General features: G+C 38.9%; 1 protein-coding gene across 10 annotated transcripts in view; it reads left to right on the top strand.

Moving 5' to 3' along the window:
• LIMCH1 (LIM and calponin homology domains 1) overlaps positions 1-19,495 on the top strand; it is a 430,644-nt gene that overhangs the window by 378,436 nt on the left and 32,713 nt on the right. For all 10 annotated transcript variants that reach the window (XM_049886947.1, XM_049886942.1, XM_049886948.1 and 7 more), the window contains 3 exons: positions 4,227-4,317; positions 13,374-13,537; positions 16,718-16,823. In XM_049886947.1, coding sequence (XP_049742904.1) covers positions 4,227-4,317; positions 13,374-13,537; positions 16,718-16,823 — 361 coding nt within the window. The remainder of the gene's footprint in view (positions 1-4,226; positions 4,318-13,373; positions 13,538-16,717; positions 16,824-19,495) is intronic.

Raw genomic sequence — 19,495 nt, 5'->3', positions numbered from 1 at the left:
CAGCCCAAGGCTGATTCCTATGAAGTGAAGGTCAAATATACCTCCATCCTCCAAACTTTTTGCCGATTCTGACACCTGTTGTCCCTCCCACAGCACTCTCTCCTGGGTTCAATAATTTGTTACAATGGCCACACAGAACTCACAGACAATACTCACAATTATGGGGTTTATCAGGATAGTAATAGGTTACAATTCAGGATCAGGAATGACTCAGGATACAGTTCTTTGGTCAGGACAGCCCCTTCTCAGCCGTGCCACAGGCAGGCCTCTCCCTGGCTCTCAGCCTCTCACTCCTCAGGCCTCTTTGGCCAGCCTGGCCTCTGATCTGCTTGGGCAAGTGTTACAAAGTTCTTTAGCTCTGCCAATAAGTGCCCAGGGGTACCCCACTCTGCCAGTAAGCCTCGGCCTGAAGGCACTCAGCTGTCTTACTCCATGGGTTGGCAAGCCTAGCTCTGCCAAGTGCCCAGAGGCAACCCACTCTACCAGGAAGCCTACTGCCTGAAGGCAATCAGCCCTAGTGCTCCATGGGTTGGCACACCCCCTGTAGCCACCTTGCTTTATGGGCCAGGAAGCCCACTGCACTGTCTCACACTGGTCTCCTGGTTCTGCTGCTGCCGTTTTTCTGCCGCTGCTTCTCACCATTTCATGCTGTCCCCAGTGATACAGCTCTCCCTGTCTCCCGGGTCTAGGAGGGTCTCAGCATGGGGACCCGGAGTCCAAATGTTGCACTCCACTCCTGGTTCTTATTTCTTAGTGGTAGTGAGGTCCCCACTTTCCACCTCTGGGTTGGCTTATTTTAAACCTAGCAGGATGGCAAAACTGATGAATCATTTGTTAGGGTTCCGTATACTTTATTTGCATGATCCCACCTCCAGAAGTGTGCCATGCACCTTATTTGCATTGTTAGCAAGCTGTCCAGTCCCCTTGGTGGGCCATAAGCACCTTATTTGCGTAGTCACGCCAAATCTCTGTGTGGTAGTTACAAGACCATGCATAGCTAAAAGGGCTGTGTTAAGTAATTCCCTGCACGGCACAGCAGTAAACTTGACACTTCCAGGTACTACATTATTTCTTACCATAGAGACCTTAGATGCCTGAGGACAACTTGGAGGAGGTGGGTGTGACTGTGAGGCCAGATGATGAAACATTCAGACTACCAGCATGGGGCAGGGTTCACACCTCCCCCATCTGCTAGCAGTATGGGCTTGGGCAAGTCACTGAACCTCCTAGGCTTCAGTTTCCTCACCTGTGTAAAACCAGGTTTTGACTCATGGTGAACCCATGTGTATCAGAGTAGAACTGTGCTCTACAGGGTTTTCAATGGCTGATTTTTTTGGAAGTAGATTACCAGGTCTTTCATCCAAGGCACTTCTGGGGAGACTTGGGCCTCTGACCTTCAGTTAGCAGGCAAGTGTGTTAACCATTTGCACCCCCCAGAGACCCAGCTCACTTGTATAAAGGAAATAATAACGGTACGCACCCTGTAAGCCAGCTCTCTGAATTAAGTGAAAATTTGTGTAATTTTGTAAATATTGGTGGTGGTGACTATTTAGTTGCTGTTGTTATTATCATTTTATCATATCAAATGGCAGCATGTCACCTCTAAAGCATCATTTTAAGGTAAGATAAATTGGCCATCCTGGTGCTCAGTATTTGAACCATACAGAAACATATTTAGAAGCGTGAGAATTCTTGAGACTGGAAGTTAGTTCTCCAATGGTCATGCGTAGGTAATATATTACTGCATGTGATGTGCTGGTGAAGTACTCCTTCATGAACTAGTGGGCTATAGGAATGCTTGAGGATCATGTCTCCTTTACATTATATATTATTTCTAAAGGTACTCATGAATTATTTCATTGATTTCTAATGACACATTTCTAACATTTTAGCATCTCTAAATCTGGATATGTCTTACAACCAATGGTGTGTCATATGCAATGGTGTCTTTTCTTTCTTATGGTACTTAAAATAATACATCGTAAATTGATGGCATCTCCGATTTAATAAAATATGTTCATTTCTTTTGTTCATTTTTGGACAAGAGGGGCTCTTTGGCCCTGTTTTTGTAGTTGTTTTAGTTCTAGTAATTAGAAACACAAGCGTTCTCAAGAGCATCATCATTCATCGATATTTAACTGCAAATTTGTTTTCTAACCTCAGATAGTTTCTATAATCAAGTCCATTGGGGGGGGAAGCTAAAAATCAGCTTTTCTGTCAGTATTTTACATATTAAGATCATGAAATAAAAATACTATCGCGTATTAACATTTCTAGGTGGGGAGGGGGAAGCACTTTATTTTTTATTTTATTTATTTATTTTTTTATAATAACTTTTATTAAGCTTCAAGTGAACGTTTACAAATCCAATCAGTCTGTCACATATAAGTTTACATACATCTCACTCCCTACTCCCACTTGCTCTCCCCCTCTTGAGTCAGCCCTTTCAGTCTCTCCTTTCTTGACAATTTTGCCTGCTTCCCTCTCTCTCTATCCTCCCATCCCCCCTCCAGACAAGAGTTGCCAACACAATCTCAAGTGTCCACCTGATATAATTAGCTCACTCTTCATCAGCGTCTCTCTCCCACCCGCTGACCAGTCCCTTTCATGTCTGATGAGTTGTCTTCGGGGATGGTTCCTGTCCTGTGCCAACAGAAGGTCTGGGGACCATGGCCGCCAGGATTCCTCTAGTCTGAGTCAGACCATTAAGTTTGGTCTTTTTATGAGAATTTGGGGTCTGTATCCCACTGATCTCCTGCTCGCTCAGGGGTTCTCTACTGTGCTCCCTGTCAGGGCAGTCATCGATTGTGGCCAGGCACCAACTAGTTCTTCTGGTCTTAGGATCATATAGGTCTCTGGTTCATGTGGCCCTTTCTGTCTCTTGGGCTCTTAGTTGTCGTGTGGCCTTGGTGTTCTTCATTTTCCTTTGCTCCAGGTGGGTTGAGACCAATTGATGCATCTTAGATGGCCGCTTGTTAGCATTTAAGACCCCAGACGCCACATTTCAAAGTGGGATGCAGAATGATTTCATAATAGAATTATTTTGCCAGTTGACTTAGAAGTGGGGGAAGCACTTTAAATTATAAAGCCCAACTCAGTATTTCGTAATGCTAAACTGGTGGATCTTCAAATGCTTTTTACATGTCAGTGGTTCTTATAACAATGTCCAAAAAAAAAAAAAAATCTATATATATATGTATGTATGTACATATGAAACTATAATATAATAAAATAGACTTTGGTTTGTTTAACTATTGACTCTCATTAAGTCTCTTAATGGGATTCTGCCCAGGCTTATTGATACATTAAGAGCTTATAAAACCCATTAAACAATGTAAATGTTATGCTTGTTTTCTGCCCAAGATTTTTAAAGTGCATTTTAGTTTAATATTATGTTGTTCCAGAATTGATACACAATTATACATCATTAGAAAATGTGTACCCAGTTATGGGGATTTCAAAACTACCCCATCCTCCAAAAAAAAAGAAAAAGAAAAAATCACATTTTTGCCTCTGGATGCTATTGTGAAATCTTTCAGAAGCTTGAAAGATTTGTTGCTTAAAGTTTCTTTAAGAATTTAATGACCATTTCACCCAATGCATTAACTTTAAAATGTTTTCATTTGGTTACTTAAGAGAAAAATTTTGTTTTATGAGGAAAAAATATATACTTAGGAGAACGAAACCCATAATTTTTAGAGGACCTATTTTTTTTTTATGGGAATATTTTATAAAGTATTTAATAGTACCTTCACTCAGAAACCAATTTTAGCCTTTATTTTAAAATCTTTTAAAATTTATAAAATATTTTATATACATTAAAACAAAGATCAACTTTACCCCTTTCACAACAAGAAACTCTGCTAAAAAAAAAACAACACGGTAATCATTAACACGTTCTCTTTCAACGTTTTATTCACTTTTATCAAACAACTACTGTAATATCAGTGGGAGAATTTCGGACTTCATTCTGGAGTCATTTAGCTCTCAATTAAAGACTGTAAAATTACGTTGATTTTGTTCTCAGATTACTGAAGCAATGCATAGTTGTTGTAGGACGTTTTGGAATACCAAATATATAAAATTGTCAAAGTTTTAAGAAGAATTTATATAGGGAATCTACTATGTAGGTCTGAAAAATTCTATCAAAGTAGAAAAACTTTGCCTTATTAAAACCTTTTTTTACAAGGGACAATTTATTCAAGGGAGAAAAATCTCTTTTTCAGGCAACCACTGAGGAAGCTGAACCGAACAGTCAGGAGGATGAGAATGATGGTGGAAAAGCAGAAAAGGGGAACACAGAATTTGCCTCATCAGGTTTGTTTCATGACAGACAAGTTTTAGGATAAATCATGGTAACTTTCAAGAAAAGTTTCTCTTACTGAGCCCCAAAAAGTTAGTTTTTGTAACTGGTGTGGTTGTACTGCCACCTAGAGGCTTCCTGGTGAAATTCTGACCATGTGGTTAATCTTGCTACAAAAATAGGAGCCCATGGTTTTTTGTTATTTTTAACTTACTGTGCTGAATATATATAACAAAAAGCTTGCCATTTTAACCATTTTAATTGTACAGTTCAGTGACATTTATGACATTTACCATGTTGTGCTATAACCACTATCCATTTCCAAAAGTTTTAAATTGTCTCAACCAGAAGCTCCGTATCTCTTCATCATTAACTCTTACTCCCTCAAACCCATGCTTTTTGGCTACTCTATTTTCTTTTGTTTTTTGAAAGCGTATCTTCATCATCATTAGTAAGATAGTATTTTCCCATACAAGTAATGTTGAAAATTGAGAGTCATATTCTAACCCATAGTAAGAGAAATAAGTTAAGACATAAATAAAAATAGATCATAAAAGTAGAGACTGCAGTGATAAAGCTCATGAATAGTTTCAAAGAGTAACGTGATACCACAAACCTGGCCAGCGAGCGTGAAGGCACTGTATCCATTGCTTAGATAAGGGGACCCTCGCTCCCTGTTGCCATAGAGTCGATTCTGGCTCATAGTGACCCTATCAGACAGAGTAGAACTGCCCTGTAGGGTTTGCAAGTCTGTAATCTTTGCAGAAGGAACTCTGGTGATGCAGTGGTTAAAACTAACCATAAACTACCCACAACCCACAAAGTACCTTTAATGAAAGCACTAAAACACAAACAGAAGGAGTCAGGCTGCCTCGGTCATTTGGGTAGACATTATTTGTAGATATTCTTTCCTCCACTGCTAGCGCTCATAGTCATTAGATATTTCCTGCCAGCATTTTCTGTTGTTTTTCAGATGTAAACTTTGACTCTTATTAGGAACTTCAGCTTTTGACATTGAAGTGTCATAGGAGGGTTATTTGAATTTTTTTTTTTTTTTTGGTTGCTCATTATTTTATAATATCATGAAAGAACTTGGAGAATTTAGGCATTTAGGCTCTTTTACACTGATCATCACAATGTAATCCAACTTCTTTTTTTTTTCCTTCTAAATTTTATTTATTTTATTGTTGAGAATATACACAGGAAAACATACACCAATTCAACAGTTTCTACATACACAGTTTGGTGACATTGATTACATTCTTCGAGTTGTACAATCATTCTCACCCTTCTTTTCTGAGCTGTTCCTCCCTCCTCATTAACATAAACTCACTGCCCCCTAAGGTTCCTATCTAAATTGTCAATTTGATCCCATATAGTTTTTAAAAGAGCATGATGTTCAAGGCAGACCTTTTTTACTAGTTAAGCTTAACTATTGCTTGGTTTTAAGATGATTTCAGGGGGACATTTTTTGTTTAAGGTTTAAAGATTATAAACCAGGGTAGTAGTTTCAGGGGTTCATCCACCCTTAACGGTTTCAGGAAGTCTGGAATCCATGAGAGTTTTAAATTCTGTTCTACATTTTCTCCCTTTTGATCAGGATTCTTCTGTGGAATCTTTGATCGAAATGTTCAGTAATGGTAGCTGGGCACCATTCATTTCTTCTGGTCTTGTGGGAAAGGAGGCAGTTGTCCATGGAGACATTTAGCCACACATTCCATATCCGCCACCTATTCATGACTTTCTTCTTCCCTTGTTGCTCCAGGTGAATAGATACCAATTGTCATCCTTAGCTTTTAAGACCCCAGGCACTATGCAACAAACTAGGAGGTAGAACAGAAACGCTAAACACGTTGTTAGGCCAATAAACTGGAATGCCCCATGAAATGATGACCCTGAACCTTTAAACCAAGGAACCAAGTTCCCTGAGGTGTTCCGTTGTAAATAAGCAGCCTCAGCAGCTACTCTTTTTGTTGTTGTTGTTGTAAATATATATATTACATAACTTTTTATAGGTGTACAACTCATTGACAGCAATTACAATAATCGGCTGTGCAACCCTACCCTAATCAATATGGTTTTTCCATCACCATTAACCCCCCTTTTCTACCTCCCTCCTGCTTCTGGCAACCACTAATAAACTTTGTTCTCTATACATCTGCATTTTCTTCTCTTTTTATATATGTGAGGACATATAATATTTGTCCTTTTGTAGTTGGCTTCTTCAAGCTCCATCCATACTATCAAGACTTCATTTCTCCTACTGGCTTAGTAGTGTTCCATTATATGTATGTACAACATTTTGTCTATCCATTTATCTGTTGATGGGCATTTTAGGTTGTTTCAACCTTTTGGCTATTGTGAATAGCACCGCAATGAACACTGGTACCCGTGTTGCGTTTTGAGTCTCTGCTTTCAAGTTTTTTGAGTATATACCTAGGAGTGGAGTTGCCAGGTCATAGGGTAGTTCTATTTTTGGATTTTTGAGGAACCACTACACTGTTTTCCACAATGGCTGTACCATTTTCCATTCCTACCAGCAATGGATAAGGTTCCAGTTTCCCCATATCCTTGCCAACAATTGTTATTTTCTGGGTTTTTTTTTTTTTTTTCTTTAGCCATCCTAGTGGGAGTAAAATAGTACCTCACTGTGGTTTTGATTTGATTGGCTAATGATGGTCAGCATCTTTTCAGTGTTTGATGGCCATTCAAATGTCCCTTTTGGTGAAATGTCTATTCAGGTCCTTTGCCCATTTTATGATTGGGTTATTTGTCTTTTTGTTGTTGAGTTGTCAAGGTTTTATAGGTATTTTGGTTATTAGATTCTTGTTATATACATGGTTTCCAAAGATGTTCTCCCAGCTGGTAGCTTGTCTTTTCACTTTTTTGGTAAAATCTTTGATGAACAAAAGCTTTTAATTTTTATGAGGTCCCATTTATTTATTTTGTCTGTTGCTGTTTGTACTTGTGTTATTATATTAGATAATCCATTGTTGAAAGCTAGCCTGACAGCCTTGCCCCTGCTTGTTTTTCTAAAAAATTTATGGTTTTAGTTTCCACATTAAGGTCTGTAATCCATTCTGAATTTGTTTTTGTGCATGATGTGAGACATGGATCCTGTTTCATTTTTCTGTATGTGGAAATCCAGCTTTCCCAGCACCATTCATTGAAGAGACTCTTTTTTCCCCTATCGAATGAACCTAGTCCCTTGTCAAAAATCAGTTGACCATAGATATGTGAGTTTATTTCTAGACTCTCAGTTCTGTTCCATTGGTCTATGTGTTCATTGTTATACCAGTACCAGGCTGTTTTGGTTACTGAAGCTGTCTAGTATGTTTTAAAATCAGAAAGTGTGAGTCCTCCTACTTTGTTCTTCTCTTTCAACATTGTTTTGGCTATTTGAGGCTTCTTGCTGTTCCATATGAAGTTGAAGATTAGTTTTTCTATTTCTGTAAAGAAGGATGTTGGAATTTAGATTGGGATTGCATTGAATCTATAGGTCGCTTTGGGAAATATTGATATCTTAACAATATTAAGTCTTCTGGAAGATGGAACATCTTTCCATTTATTTAAGTCTTACTTAATCTCAGCACTGTTTTGTGGTTTTCATTGTATAAGTCTTTCACATCCCTGGTTAGATTTATTCCTAGGTATTTTATTCTCTTAGATGTTTTTATGAATGGAATTCTTTTTCTAATTTCCGTTTTAGATTTCTCATTGCTGGTTTATTGAAACCCTACTAATTTTTGTTTGTCGACCTTGTACCCTGCAACTTTGCTACATTCCTTGATTAACTCTAGAATTTTTCTCGCGGATGCTGGAATTTTCTATGTATAGGATCATATCATCCATGAATAGAGATAATTTTACTTCTTCTTTTCCAATCTGAATACCTTTTCTTTTTCTTGTCTTATTGCTCTGGCTAGGACTTCTTATACAATATTGAATAGAAGCGGTGAGAGTAGACACCTTTGTCTTGTTCCCAATTTCAAGAAGAAAGCTGTCAGCCTTTCTGTATTAAGTATAATGTTGACCGTTGGCTTTTCATATATGCCTTGAATCATATTGAGGAATTTACCTTCTATTCCAATCTTCTTCAGAGTTTTCATCAAGAAAGAGTGTTGGGAACTAATGGACCACATTTACCGTGGTCTCCACCAGACTGAGCCCAGTAAAACTAGATGGTGCCCGGCTACCACCACTGATTGCTCTGACAGGGATCACAATAGAGGGTCCCAGACAGAGCTGGAGAAAAATGTAGAGCAAAATTCTAACTCAAAAGAAAGACCAGACTTGCTGGCCTGACATAGTCTGGAGGAACCCTGAGAGTATGGCCCCCGGAGACCCTTTCAGCTCAATAATGAAGTCACTCCTGAGGTTCACCCTTCAGCCAAAGAGTGGACAGGCCCATAAAACAAAATGAGACTAAAGGGGCACACCAGCTTTGAGGCAAGGACTAGAAGGCAGGAGGGGACAGGAAAGCTGGTAATAGGGAACCCAGGGTTGAGAAGGGAGAGTGTTGACATGTTGTGGGTTTGTTAATCAATGTCATAAAACAATATGTGTACTAAATGTTTAATGAGAAACTAGTTTGTTCTGTAAACCTTCATCTAAAGTACAATAAAAAAAAAAAAGGTGTTGGATTTTATCAAAATGCTTTTTCTGCATCCATAGAGATGATCATGTGTTTATTTTCCTTTGATGCGGTGTATTATGATGATTGCTTTTCTAATGTTGAACCATCCCTGCACTCCTGGAATAAATCCCACTTGGTCATGGTATATGACTGTTGAATTCTGTCCACTAGTATTTTGTTGAAGATTTTTGCATCTATATTCATAAGAGAAATTTCTTTTCTTGTGATATCTTTTTCTGGTTTGGGTATCAGGATTATGTTTGCTTCATAAGATGAACTAACAAGTATTTCTTCCTTCTCTATCTTTTGGAAAAATTTAAACAGTATTGGTGTCAATTCTTCTCTAAATGTTTGGTAGAATTCCCCAGTGAAGTCATCTGGTCAAGGACTTTTGGGGGGGGGAGTTTTTTGATCCAGATTCAATCTCTTCACTTGTTATGGGACTATTGAGACTTTCTATTTCCTCTTAAGTCAGTTTGGGTAGGTTGTGTGCTTCTAAGAATTTGTCCACTTCATCTAGGTTTTCCACTTTGTTGCCATACAGTGGTTCATAATATTCTGTCATTATTCTCTTTATTTCTATCTGGTCAGTCATAACATCACCTCTTTTATTTTTTATTTTGGTTATTTGCATCCTTTCTCTTTTTTCAGTCTAGCTAAAAGTTTGTCAGTTTTATCAATCTTTTCAAAGAGTCAACTTCTGGTTTTATCGACTCTTTTGTTTTTCTGTTTTTGATTTTATTTCTAGTCTAATCTTTCTTATTTCCTTTCTTCTGGTAGGCTTAGGCTTAGTTTTCTCTTCTCTTTCTAGTTCCTGGAGTTGTCAAGTTGGGCTGTCAATTTGAGATATTTCTTCTTTTTTATGTAGGCATTTGTTGCTGTAAGTTTTCTTCTGAGTACTGCTTTTACCATATCCCATAAGTTTTAGTATGTTGTGTTTTCATTTTCATTTGACTCTAAGAAATTTGTGATTTCTCTTTTGATTTCTTCCTTGACCCATTGGTAGTTTAATAGTGTGTTCTTTAATTTCCATATCTTTGTGTATTTTCCAGGATTTTTTTTCTGTTATTTCTAGCGTCACTCCATTGGGGTCAGAGAAAATACTTTGTATGATCCCAATCTTTTTAAATTTATCAAGACTTCTTTACCATCTAAAAGTGGTCTGTCCTGGAAAATGATCTATGTGCACTGGAGTAGAATGTATATTGTGCTGTTTTGGGGTGGGGTGTTCTATTTATGTCTGTTAAGTCTAGTTGGTTTATAGTGTCATTCAGGTCCTCTGTTTCCTTGTTGATCTTTCTAGATGTGCTGTCCGATAGTGAAAGTGGTGTATTGTAGTCTCCAACTATGATTGTAGTACTATCTATTTCTCCCTTCAATTCTACCAGTGTTTGCTTTATATATTTAGATGCTCTGATGCTGGATGCATATATATATATATAATCATTCTTGATTAATTGACTCTTATCACTATAGAATGTCCATCTTTATCTCTTCTGACAGATTTTGTCTTAAAGTCTACATTGTCTAATATTAAGATCGCCACCCCAGCTCTCTTTTGGTTATTATATGAATGAAATATTTTTTCCATCCTTTCACTTTCAACCTATTTGTGTACTTGGGTTTAAGGTGTGTCTCTTATAAACAGCATGTAGTTGGATCATGTTTTTTAATCCATTCTGCCACTCTCTTCCTTTTGATTGGAGCATTTAGTCCATTTACATTCACTGTAATTACTGATAAGAAGTGACTTACTTCTGCCATTTTGTTATTTTGTGTGTCTGTGTGTGTGTGTTTTAAACCTTCTTTGTCTTTGTCTTTTACTACTGCTTGCTTTTGTTGGTTTATTGTAGTGAGCCTTTTTGGTTCCCTTCTCCTTTCCTTTTATGTATGTTTTTAATGTATTTTCTTAGTGGTTACCATGAATATTACATTTAACAGCTTGTATTTACTAGGGTAAGTTGGTACCAACTTAACTTCAGTAACATGCAGAAAATTCTACGTCTATACCACTCCTCTCCCCCCTTTTGTTGTTGTTATCACTAATTACATCTTTATATTTCATGTACCCTGTAACATAATTTTATCCTTGCCTGTAATTTTAACTATCTTATCCTCTAATTCACTGATTGTTTCTTCTGTGTCATTAAATCTGTTGGTAAGTCCTTCTATTGTGTTTCTCATTTCAGTTACTGTTCCTTTCTGTTGCAGTATCTTTTTTTAGATCCTCATTTTGTTCTTGCATTGTTTTCCTTATTTCTTTTAGCTCTTTGTCCATGTTTTCCCTTAGTTCCTTAATTATGTTTAATGTTGTATTATATTCTTTCTTTTTTTTCATTATTTGGTCATTCCTAGATGTACTTTCGCTCCCTTTATCATGTTCATTTGGATGGACCATTGTTTCTCTGTTCTTTATGTGTCTTGTGATTTTTTTGTTGGGGCATTAGAATTTTCGAGGGTATTAACTTTCTCAGTTTTCCCCAGTATTTGGTGTTTCTCCCCATACTACTTTCTGCAAGAAACTCTTCAGTGGGCAGAGGCTTTGGCCTTTGATTACCATTTTCTCCCCCTCTCTGTGAGAGCTCCTTCTCCCTCCCTGTTTTAATTAGGATTCAAAAGTTCCAGATCTTGTTTTTCAACTTTCAATCTTTTTTGAACACATCAGAGAACATGCTGTGGTCAGTCTGTCCACACAGGCACAGACACTTGTGTGTACTAATCAAACTCTCCACCAAGGGGTGCAGTCCCCTCTCTTTCTGGTTGTTACTCCTTTCCCTTCTGTGTTTCTGGAATCACATTTTTATTTGGAAAACCCACACCCAGTGAGCCCCTTGGGGCCTGCGTGTTGCCCTCCAGTTTTTCTCTAAATTTCCTTCCCCGCTCTCTGGGGACTGCTCTGTGGGAGCTGCTTATATCTGAGCTGGCATTCAGGGGAAGCACAGGCAAGCTTCCTTCCATTTCAGGAGGAGGAGGGGCTAGCACTCTATAGAAGGATCTCTGAGAGATCTGTCTTATTGGTTTCAAAGCCTCAGTGGCCTTGTGGTAGTTGAAGGAGCAGCTTCCACTTAGGTGACGCACCTCCTGGCTCCACTGTAGGGAACCTTCTATAGGAGCTCATATCTGTCCAGCAGCCGATGGTTACTAGTTGTGGGGAGTGGTAGTCACACTTCAAACGACCCCCAGGAAGCTCTGCCTTGTCGCTAGCAGAGCCTGTTCCATAGTATGTTGGCCACGGGTATAGCCTTCACTCAAGATGCCTGCTTCCTAGTGTACAGCAGCCTCATTCAGCAGTCCTTAGTGCTGACTGTAAGGGGGAGCAGACAGACCCAAATTGATCCCCAGGGAGTTCCATCAGTTGGTTTCAGAGGCCTGAGAACAGGGAAGGGAGGCAGATATAGTGCTGATTACAGGAGCAGACTCCACTGCAGGGACCTTCTGTAGGAGTTTGCAACAGCCTGGCAACCAGCAATTACCATGAGGTGTTATGCTCTGATCAGATCCCCATAGAGGTCTGCATTGTTGCTACCAGAGCCCCCCTGGTAGATTGTTACCTTTAAGTGCAGCCTCCACTCAAGACTCCTGCTTCCTAACACACAGCAGCTACAGTCAGCAGTCCTCAGTGCCAGCTGGAATTGGGGGCACACTAACCCTAATTGACTCCCATGGAGGTTTGTCCTGTTGGTCTCAGAGGCCAGAGCTACAGGGTGTACAGTGATACAGGTAAAGTACTGACTATGGGAGCAGACCCCACTGTCAGGCTCTTCTATAGCAATTCACAGCAGGCTTGCAGGTGATAGTGTCTGGGTGGGGGAAGGGCTGTCATGCTTCAAATGTACCTTTAGGGAGGTTGGCCTGGTTGCTATCAGAGCCTTCCCTATAGTAGGTTGACTATGGGTGTAGGCCTCCACTAAAGATGCCTGCTTCTTACCACCCAACAGCCTCAGTCAGCAGTTCTAGCACTGACTAAAAGGGGAACAGACAGACCAGAACTAATTTCCTAGGCGGTCTGTCCTGTTGGTTTCAGAGGCCTGAGCTATGGGGTGAGCACGGAGGCAAGTAGAGTGTTGACTCTGAGGGCAAACTCCAGTGCACAGGCCTCCAGTGGCAATTCACAGTAGACTTGGAACTGACCGTGTCTGGTTGGGGGAGGTAGTGGCACACATGATTCTTGCTTATCTGCAGTTCTCTGCTGCTTTCTTTTCTCCCTGATTCAGAGTTCCTCAAAGCCAAGCACCATTTCCTAGTTGTATTGTGGGGAAGGGTCAGAACGATGGTTAGTTTATATCTTCATCTTCCCAGGATTCCCCTGTAATCCAACTTCTTATTGCCAGGGCAGGATATGGACTGAATGCACTTTGTGGTATTGCAGAATAAATGCGCCTTTATATGGTTTTCTTTTTCTTCTTTGTTTTTCTGGGTGTAACGTCATTTCAGAGCCACAGCATTTTACAACAACCGTAACTCGATCTAGCCCAACTGTGGCCTTTGTGGAGTTTTCCTCCAGCCCCCAGCTAAAAACCCACGTGCCAGAAGAAAAAGATCAGAAGAAACTCGAAAATGAAATGAGTGGAAAGGTGGAGTTGGTGCTGTCACAAAAGGTGATGTACATAGTGGACGAAAGTGGTAAAAATTAAAAAAAGTTAATACGATTTTACATTGGAATTGGCTGCTGCTGTGACAATGGTTAATAATTAAATTTTGTCTCCTAATTATTTTTTCTGTCTTCAATCTATATTTTTTCTAGAGATATATATACTACATGTTCATTGTAAGAAATTAAAAATACATATATAGAAAGATATGTACATGGAGAGTAAGTGATATATATATAAATATGTAACAAAAAATATCAAGTAATATACTAAATATATATAAAATAATGGAAACCCCGGTGGCATAGTGGTTAAGTGCTATGGCTACTAACCAAAGGGTCGGCAGTTCGAATCTGCCAGGTGCTCCTTGAAAACTCTATGGGGCAGTTCTGCTCTGTCCTATAGGGTCGCTATGAGTCGGAATCGACTTGACGGCACTGGGTTTTTGGTTTTATATAAAATAATATATAAATAAACATATATATGAATATATATACATAGTGTCTGTGTGTAAAAGTCACTGAGCTCTACCTGTCTGTTATTAACAGTTGTTATATATTCTTTTAAAAATGATTTTAGTTAATTAATTTTTTTAATTATGAAGAATTTGATATATATCAAAGAAAAAATGTAATATGAGCTATAAAGCTTTGCATTTAGGTTTTGGTTTGCTGTGTGTGAGCTTGCTTATTTGCTTTTTAACCTGTCAGCTTACTTAATATTCTCTTTCCAACATTTACCTTGTTTTTTAGCAATAGTACTTTTTTTTTTTTTTTTTGCAATTTGTTCAAGAGATTTTATTTTGGTACAAGTATTAAACATAAAAAAAATAAGTTTTATATAATTCTCTGAGTTCATTAAACAATATTATGGGATTTTCATTATGTTCTTGGGAAGTTTTTTAAAGATATTTTTGCACTTCATGTATGAGGTCTCTTCCGTATTTTATTTCATATACTAGCATGTGACTGCCTGCCTTAGAACTACGTATAGGAGCGGAAATTGCTATTACCTTTTAAAAAACATTTGATTTTATATAATAAATTTTTTCATTAAGACTTTTTTAACATTTGAGAAGTAAAGGTGAAGGGGTGGCAAATTACATAGGTTTCAACATAGTGTAACATTCAGACAGTAAAGAATGAAGATCAAGTATCTATTGATAAGTCTGTCCTGTTTTAAAGTTTTGGAACCATGAAGAGTATAGAGCAGTGGTTCTCAAACTTAGCAAGCATCAGAATTCCCAGGAGGTTGTTAAAATACAGACTGCTGCACGCCGTCCCCAGAGTTTAACAGGGGTACTTCTGATGCCTCTCAATTTGAATAACAAGGAACCTAGAAAATTATTGTTCTGCTCTAATGAGTTTTAAAATCTCGTCTGTTCAGAGTCTTGTTCACATTAGTTTTTAGGTACAGGATCTAAAACTCTTTATCATTTACACCAGTTGTTCTCAACCTTGACTACTCTTTAGAATTTAAAAAATGCTAAGCTCACTCCAGAAACCCTGGTGGCATAGTGGTTGAGAGCTATGGCTGCTAGGCTGCTAACCAGGAAAGGCCGGCAGTTTGAATCCACCAGGTGCTCCTTGGAAACCCCATGGGGCAGTTCTGTTCTGTCCTGTAGGGCCACTATGAGTCAGAATCAACTCGATGGCAATGGGTTTTTCATTTGTTTAAGCTCGCTCCAGACCAAATAGATAAGAATCTCTGGGGCCAGCACCCAGGCATATGAATTTTTTAAAGTTCCCCAAGTGTTTCTAATAGGCTACCAAGGTGGAGAACCACCAACTTACACAACTGGCATATAGTATGTGGTGGTACTCTACCTTTAAAAACACTAAATAGGCAATAGATAAGTGATAACTTTGGTAAAGGGTAAGACAGTATGCAATACCAGGGAAGCCAGCACAACTTGTACAAGGCAAGGCCATGGAAGCTCCATAGACACATCCGAAGTCCCTGAGGGACCAAATTGCTGGGCTGAGGGCTGTGGGGACCATGGTCTTGGAACATCTAGCTCAATTGGCATAACATGGTTTGTAAAGAAAATGTTCTATATTCTGCTTTGGTGAGTAGCATCTGGGGTCTTAAAAGCTTGTGAGCGGCCATCTAACACTCCACTGGTCTGACCCCTTTGGGAGCAAGGAAAATGAATAAAACTAAAGATACAACGGAAAGATTAGTCCAAAGGACTAATGGACCACATCTACTATAGCCTCCACCTGACTGAGTCCAGTACAGCTAGATGGTGCCTGGCTACCACCATTGACTGCTTTGACAGGAATCACAATAGAGGGTCCCAGGCAGAGTTGGAGAAAAGTGTAGAACAAAATCCTAACTCACAAAGAAGACCAGACTTACTGGTCTGACAGAGATTGGAGAAACCCTGAGAGTATGGCCCTGGGACACCCTTTTAGCTCAGTAACGGAAGTCACTCCCAAGGTTCACCCTTTAGCCAAAGATTACACACGGCCGTAAAACAAAACTAAAGGGGCACACCAGCCCAGGGGCGAGGATGAGAAGGCAGGAGGGGACAGGAAAGCTGGTAATAGGGAACCCAAGGTAGAGAAGGGAGAGTGTTGACATGGTGTGGAGTTGTTAACCAATGTCTTAAAACAATATGTGTACTAAATGTTTAATGAGAAAATAGGTCTGTAAACCTTCATCTAAAGTAAAGTTAAAACTAACCCCAAATTGGGATGTGACTTTTAAGTTAAAATTTAACTACTTCTAGTTTCAATTCATTCATTCATTTACTCCACCAATATTCATTATGCACTTACTATGTGCCAGTTACTGTACTTACTAGGCATTGGCTAGCCAGCAGTGAACAAGACCCAGCCCCTGGCCTTGAGAAGCTGAGAGCACTGTGTGTCCTTAGTAGAGCCTCAAAAGTACCTATTGCCTTGATGCCTTTAGGGGTATTTTGAATCCAGACTATTCCTCATTTTTTTGCACAGAGAATTACAGAATAGTCTGAAAGTCCAAAAAGAGGAACTAAACTGTAGACCAATATATTAACATAGAAAAGTATGAAACGGGGTGGGAAGGGGCAAAAAAATTCCATTTAAAAGTTAAATGGGCTATTGATTTCTGTAATAGTCATAGACTATTAAATTTTATTTTACCTGTGTATTTGTTAATGGAAAATCTTTCAATGTCGATGTCTGTTGCCCCACATTCCAGGTAATAAAGCCAAAATCTCCAGAACCAGAAGCAACCCTGACGTTTCCATTTCTGGACAAAATGCCTGAAACCAGCCAACTGCATTTGCCAAATCTCAATTCTCAAGGTAAAGAGAAGGAAATATTTTATTTTAGTTCTACATGTTTTGTCTGGGCCCATCTGTAGTAAAATATTCTAGATTTTAAGAGATAATTAATTCCTTTATGTTGACCTTCCTTTAACCCTGGTGTTTGCCAGGGTCCGTGCTGGCTGAATCAGTAACTTCAGAACGGAAAGCTGGGCTGTATTCTCTCTTTGGCCTAGCCAGGAAACCCCAGCTGCCAAGACCATTTTGTCAATCAGGCACAACACGGCACTGCACAGTGTATGAGACTAAAACATTTCTATTGGTCCCAAAATAGAAAAAGATAGTTATAAAATCAAAATTAATAACTTTAATAAGGAGTTTATAATCTTAAAATTATGTCAATAATTATTCATTTTAGTCTTCATGAAATTTCCATTTAATTAAAAAAATTTTTTTTGAAAAAAATAATCAAATGTTCTTAATTCCTGAGTGTACAGGATGATTAGCCATAGACTATCATAGACTAAACCTATCGCTCAGAGCCAAAAATTTTAATCTTTACAGAAAGGAAAAATATATGTGAGTGTGTGTGTGTGTGTGTGTGTGTGTGTGTGTGAGTGGTATGTGCTGAAGATGTATTTTAATATGTTTTGTATATTTTAATATGTTGATACATTTTAATATGTTTAATATAATGTGGGAAGGGTTGTAGGGCCTACCATAGTGTTTGATATGTGAGAGAATGGAAATTTAGGGTCCATGAAGGTTTTAAAATAGCATTGCTCTCCACAGTCTCCACAAGTATTTTTGGGCCATAGCTAGGTTGTGACTTCATCTTTTTACTCCTTAAGAGCCCAGCTGGGGAAACCCTAGTGGCATATTGGTTAAGTGCTACGGCTGCTAACCAAAGGGTCAGCAGTTCGAATCTGCCAGGCACTCCTTGGAAACTCTATGGGGCAGTTCTACTCTGTCCTATAGGGTTGCTATGAGTCAGAATCGACTCAACGGCACTGGGTTTCTGGGTAAGAGCCCAGCTTAAGTCCCTTTATCTTGGTTGGAAACCTAGGTGCCCACAATCACTACAAAAGATCCCTAGGGCTACAGACAGTGCGAATTCCATGGTCCAATGGAGGCTGTCTCTCAAAACAGATAGACCACTGGGTTTTACTGGTGCAAGTCTTTCTAGATGCAGAAACATCTATAGTTTGAGGCAAGAACGGTAAGGTGGTTTTGTTGTTGTTGTTTTAGGTCCTTTCCCCAGTACATTTTATAGATTTGATTTATCAGTTCAGGCAAAGAGAGGATGGTATAGATGCACTGTGGCCACACATTTATTTTTGTCTCTTTTCTTAGATAGGTACCTTTTTGGGACTACTATTGGCAGAATCTAATTTGTCTTCCATAACCAATGATTGAGAGATAAGCTGGGCTCTATCTATATAACAGGAAGATCTTGGGAGGGAATTAACTGGTATATGTACTGGTGGTCACTATTTTCTTAATATGGAATCATGTGTTTTCAATGCATTTGTTTCAGATTGCTCAGTTCTAATGTCCTGAAGGGAATTGACAAAAAATAAAAAAAAAAAAAGTCTCACAACTAGGACAGCAATTGACCATTTTTAGACAGATTTTAATTCTGCCCTATTTCTAGCACTTTGTAATTATGTAGATAAGTAATATAGAGAAGGCATAGATCTTTTAGGAGTTCCTGGGTATTGCAAACAGCCCATGCTTTCAGCTAGTAACCAAAAGGTTAGAGGTTCAGGTCCAGCTTATGGAGCACAGTTCTACTCTGACATACTTGGGGTCGCCATGAGTCAGAGTCAGCTGGATGGCAATTGGCTGTATAGATATTTTAAGCCATGTTGAATAGTTCTCTTGTCTTATATTCTTAAACAATGAGGCATTAGTGGTTCAGTGGTAGAATTCTTGCCTTCCGTGCAGGAGACCCAGGTTCCATTCCTGGCCAATGTGCCTCATGCGCAGCCACACTCTTCTGTCAGTGGAGGCTTGTGAGTTGCTATGATGCTGAATCGGTTTCAGCGGAGCTTCCAAATGAAGATGGACTACGAAGAAAAGCCTGGTGATCTTTTCCAAAAAATCAGCCCGTGAAAACCCTATGGATCATAATAGTCCGATCCTCGAACCCATCATGGGAATGGTGTAGAACCAGGCATCATTTCATCCCATTGTGCATGGGGTTGCCATGAGCTGAAGGCCAACTCAGCTACAGCTAACAACAGCAACAACAACGTGTAGTTATACATTGCATTACCTGTTGAAAGGCATTTTAAATTTTGATTTTTTCTTCAATATGTTACTGAACCTAAGGGACTTTATTTCATGCTTTATCCAAGTGAATGATGAAAAAAATCAAAGTTAGCAACATTAGAACATATCAGAAATTAGTCTCCATGATAGAAATTTATTTGGAATATATATGTTCTGTACTCCTCTTCTGTGGTTCCTGAAAGCTGTAATTACGGCTGCAGTCTCTGGGGACACAATACTTGCATTCAAATCCCTGCTCTTCTAGTTCTTACCTGTGTCATGTTAGCCACAAACTTTTCCCTAATCTATAACCCTCACCTGTAAAACAGAAGTAAATAATAATAACCTTATCAGAAGAATTAAATGAGATAAACCTGAAAATCTATCAAAAGTGTTTAGCTCAATCCCAGTCTCAGAATTGTTGTTATCGTTAGTAG

This window comes from Elephas maximus, chromosome 5, assembly GCF_024166365.1.
Source record: "Elephas maximus indicus isolate mEleMax1 chromosome 5, mEleMax1 primary haplotype, whole genome shotgun sequence".
In the NCBI taxonomy this organism is placed as follows: Eukaryota; Metazoa; Chordata; class Mammalia; order Proboscidea; family Elephantidae; genus Elephas; species Elephas maximus.
This window is presented reverse-complemented; position numbering and strand designations above follow the sequence as displayed.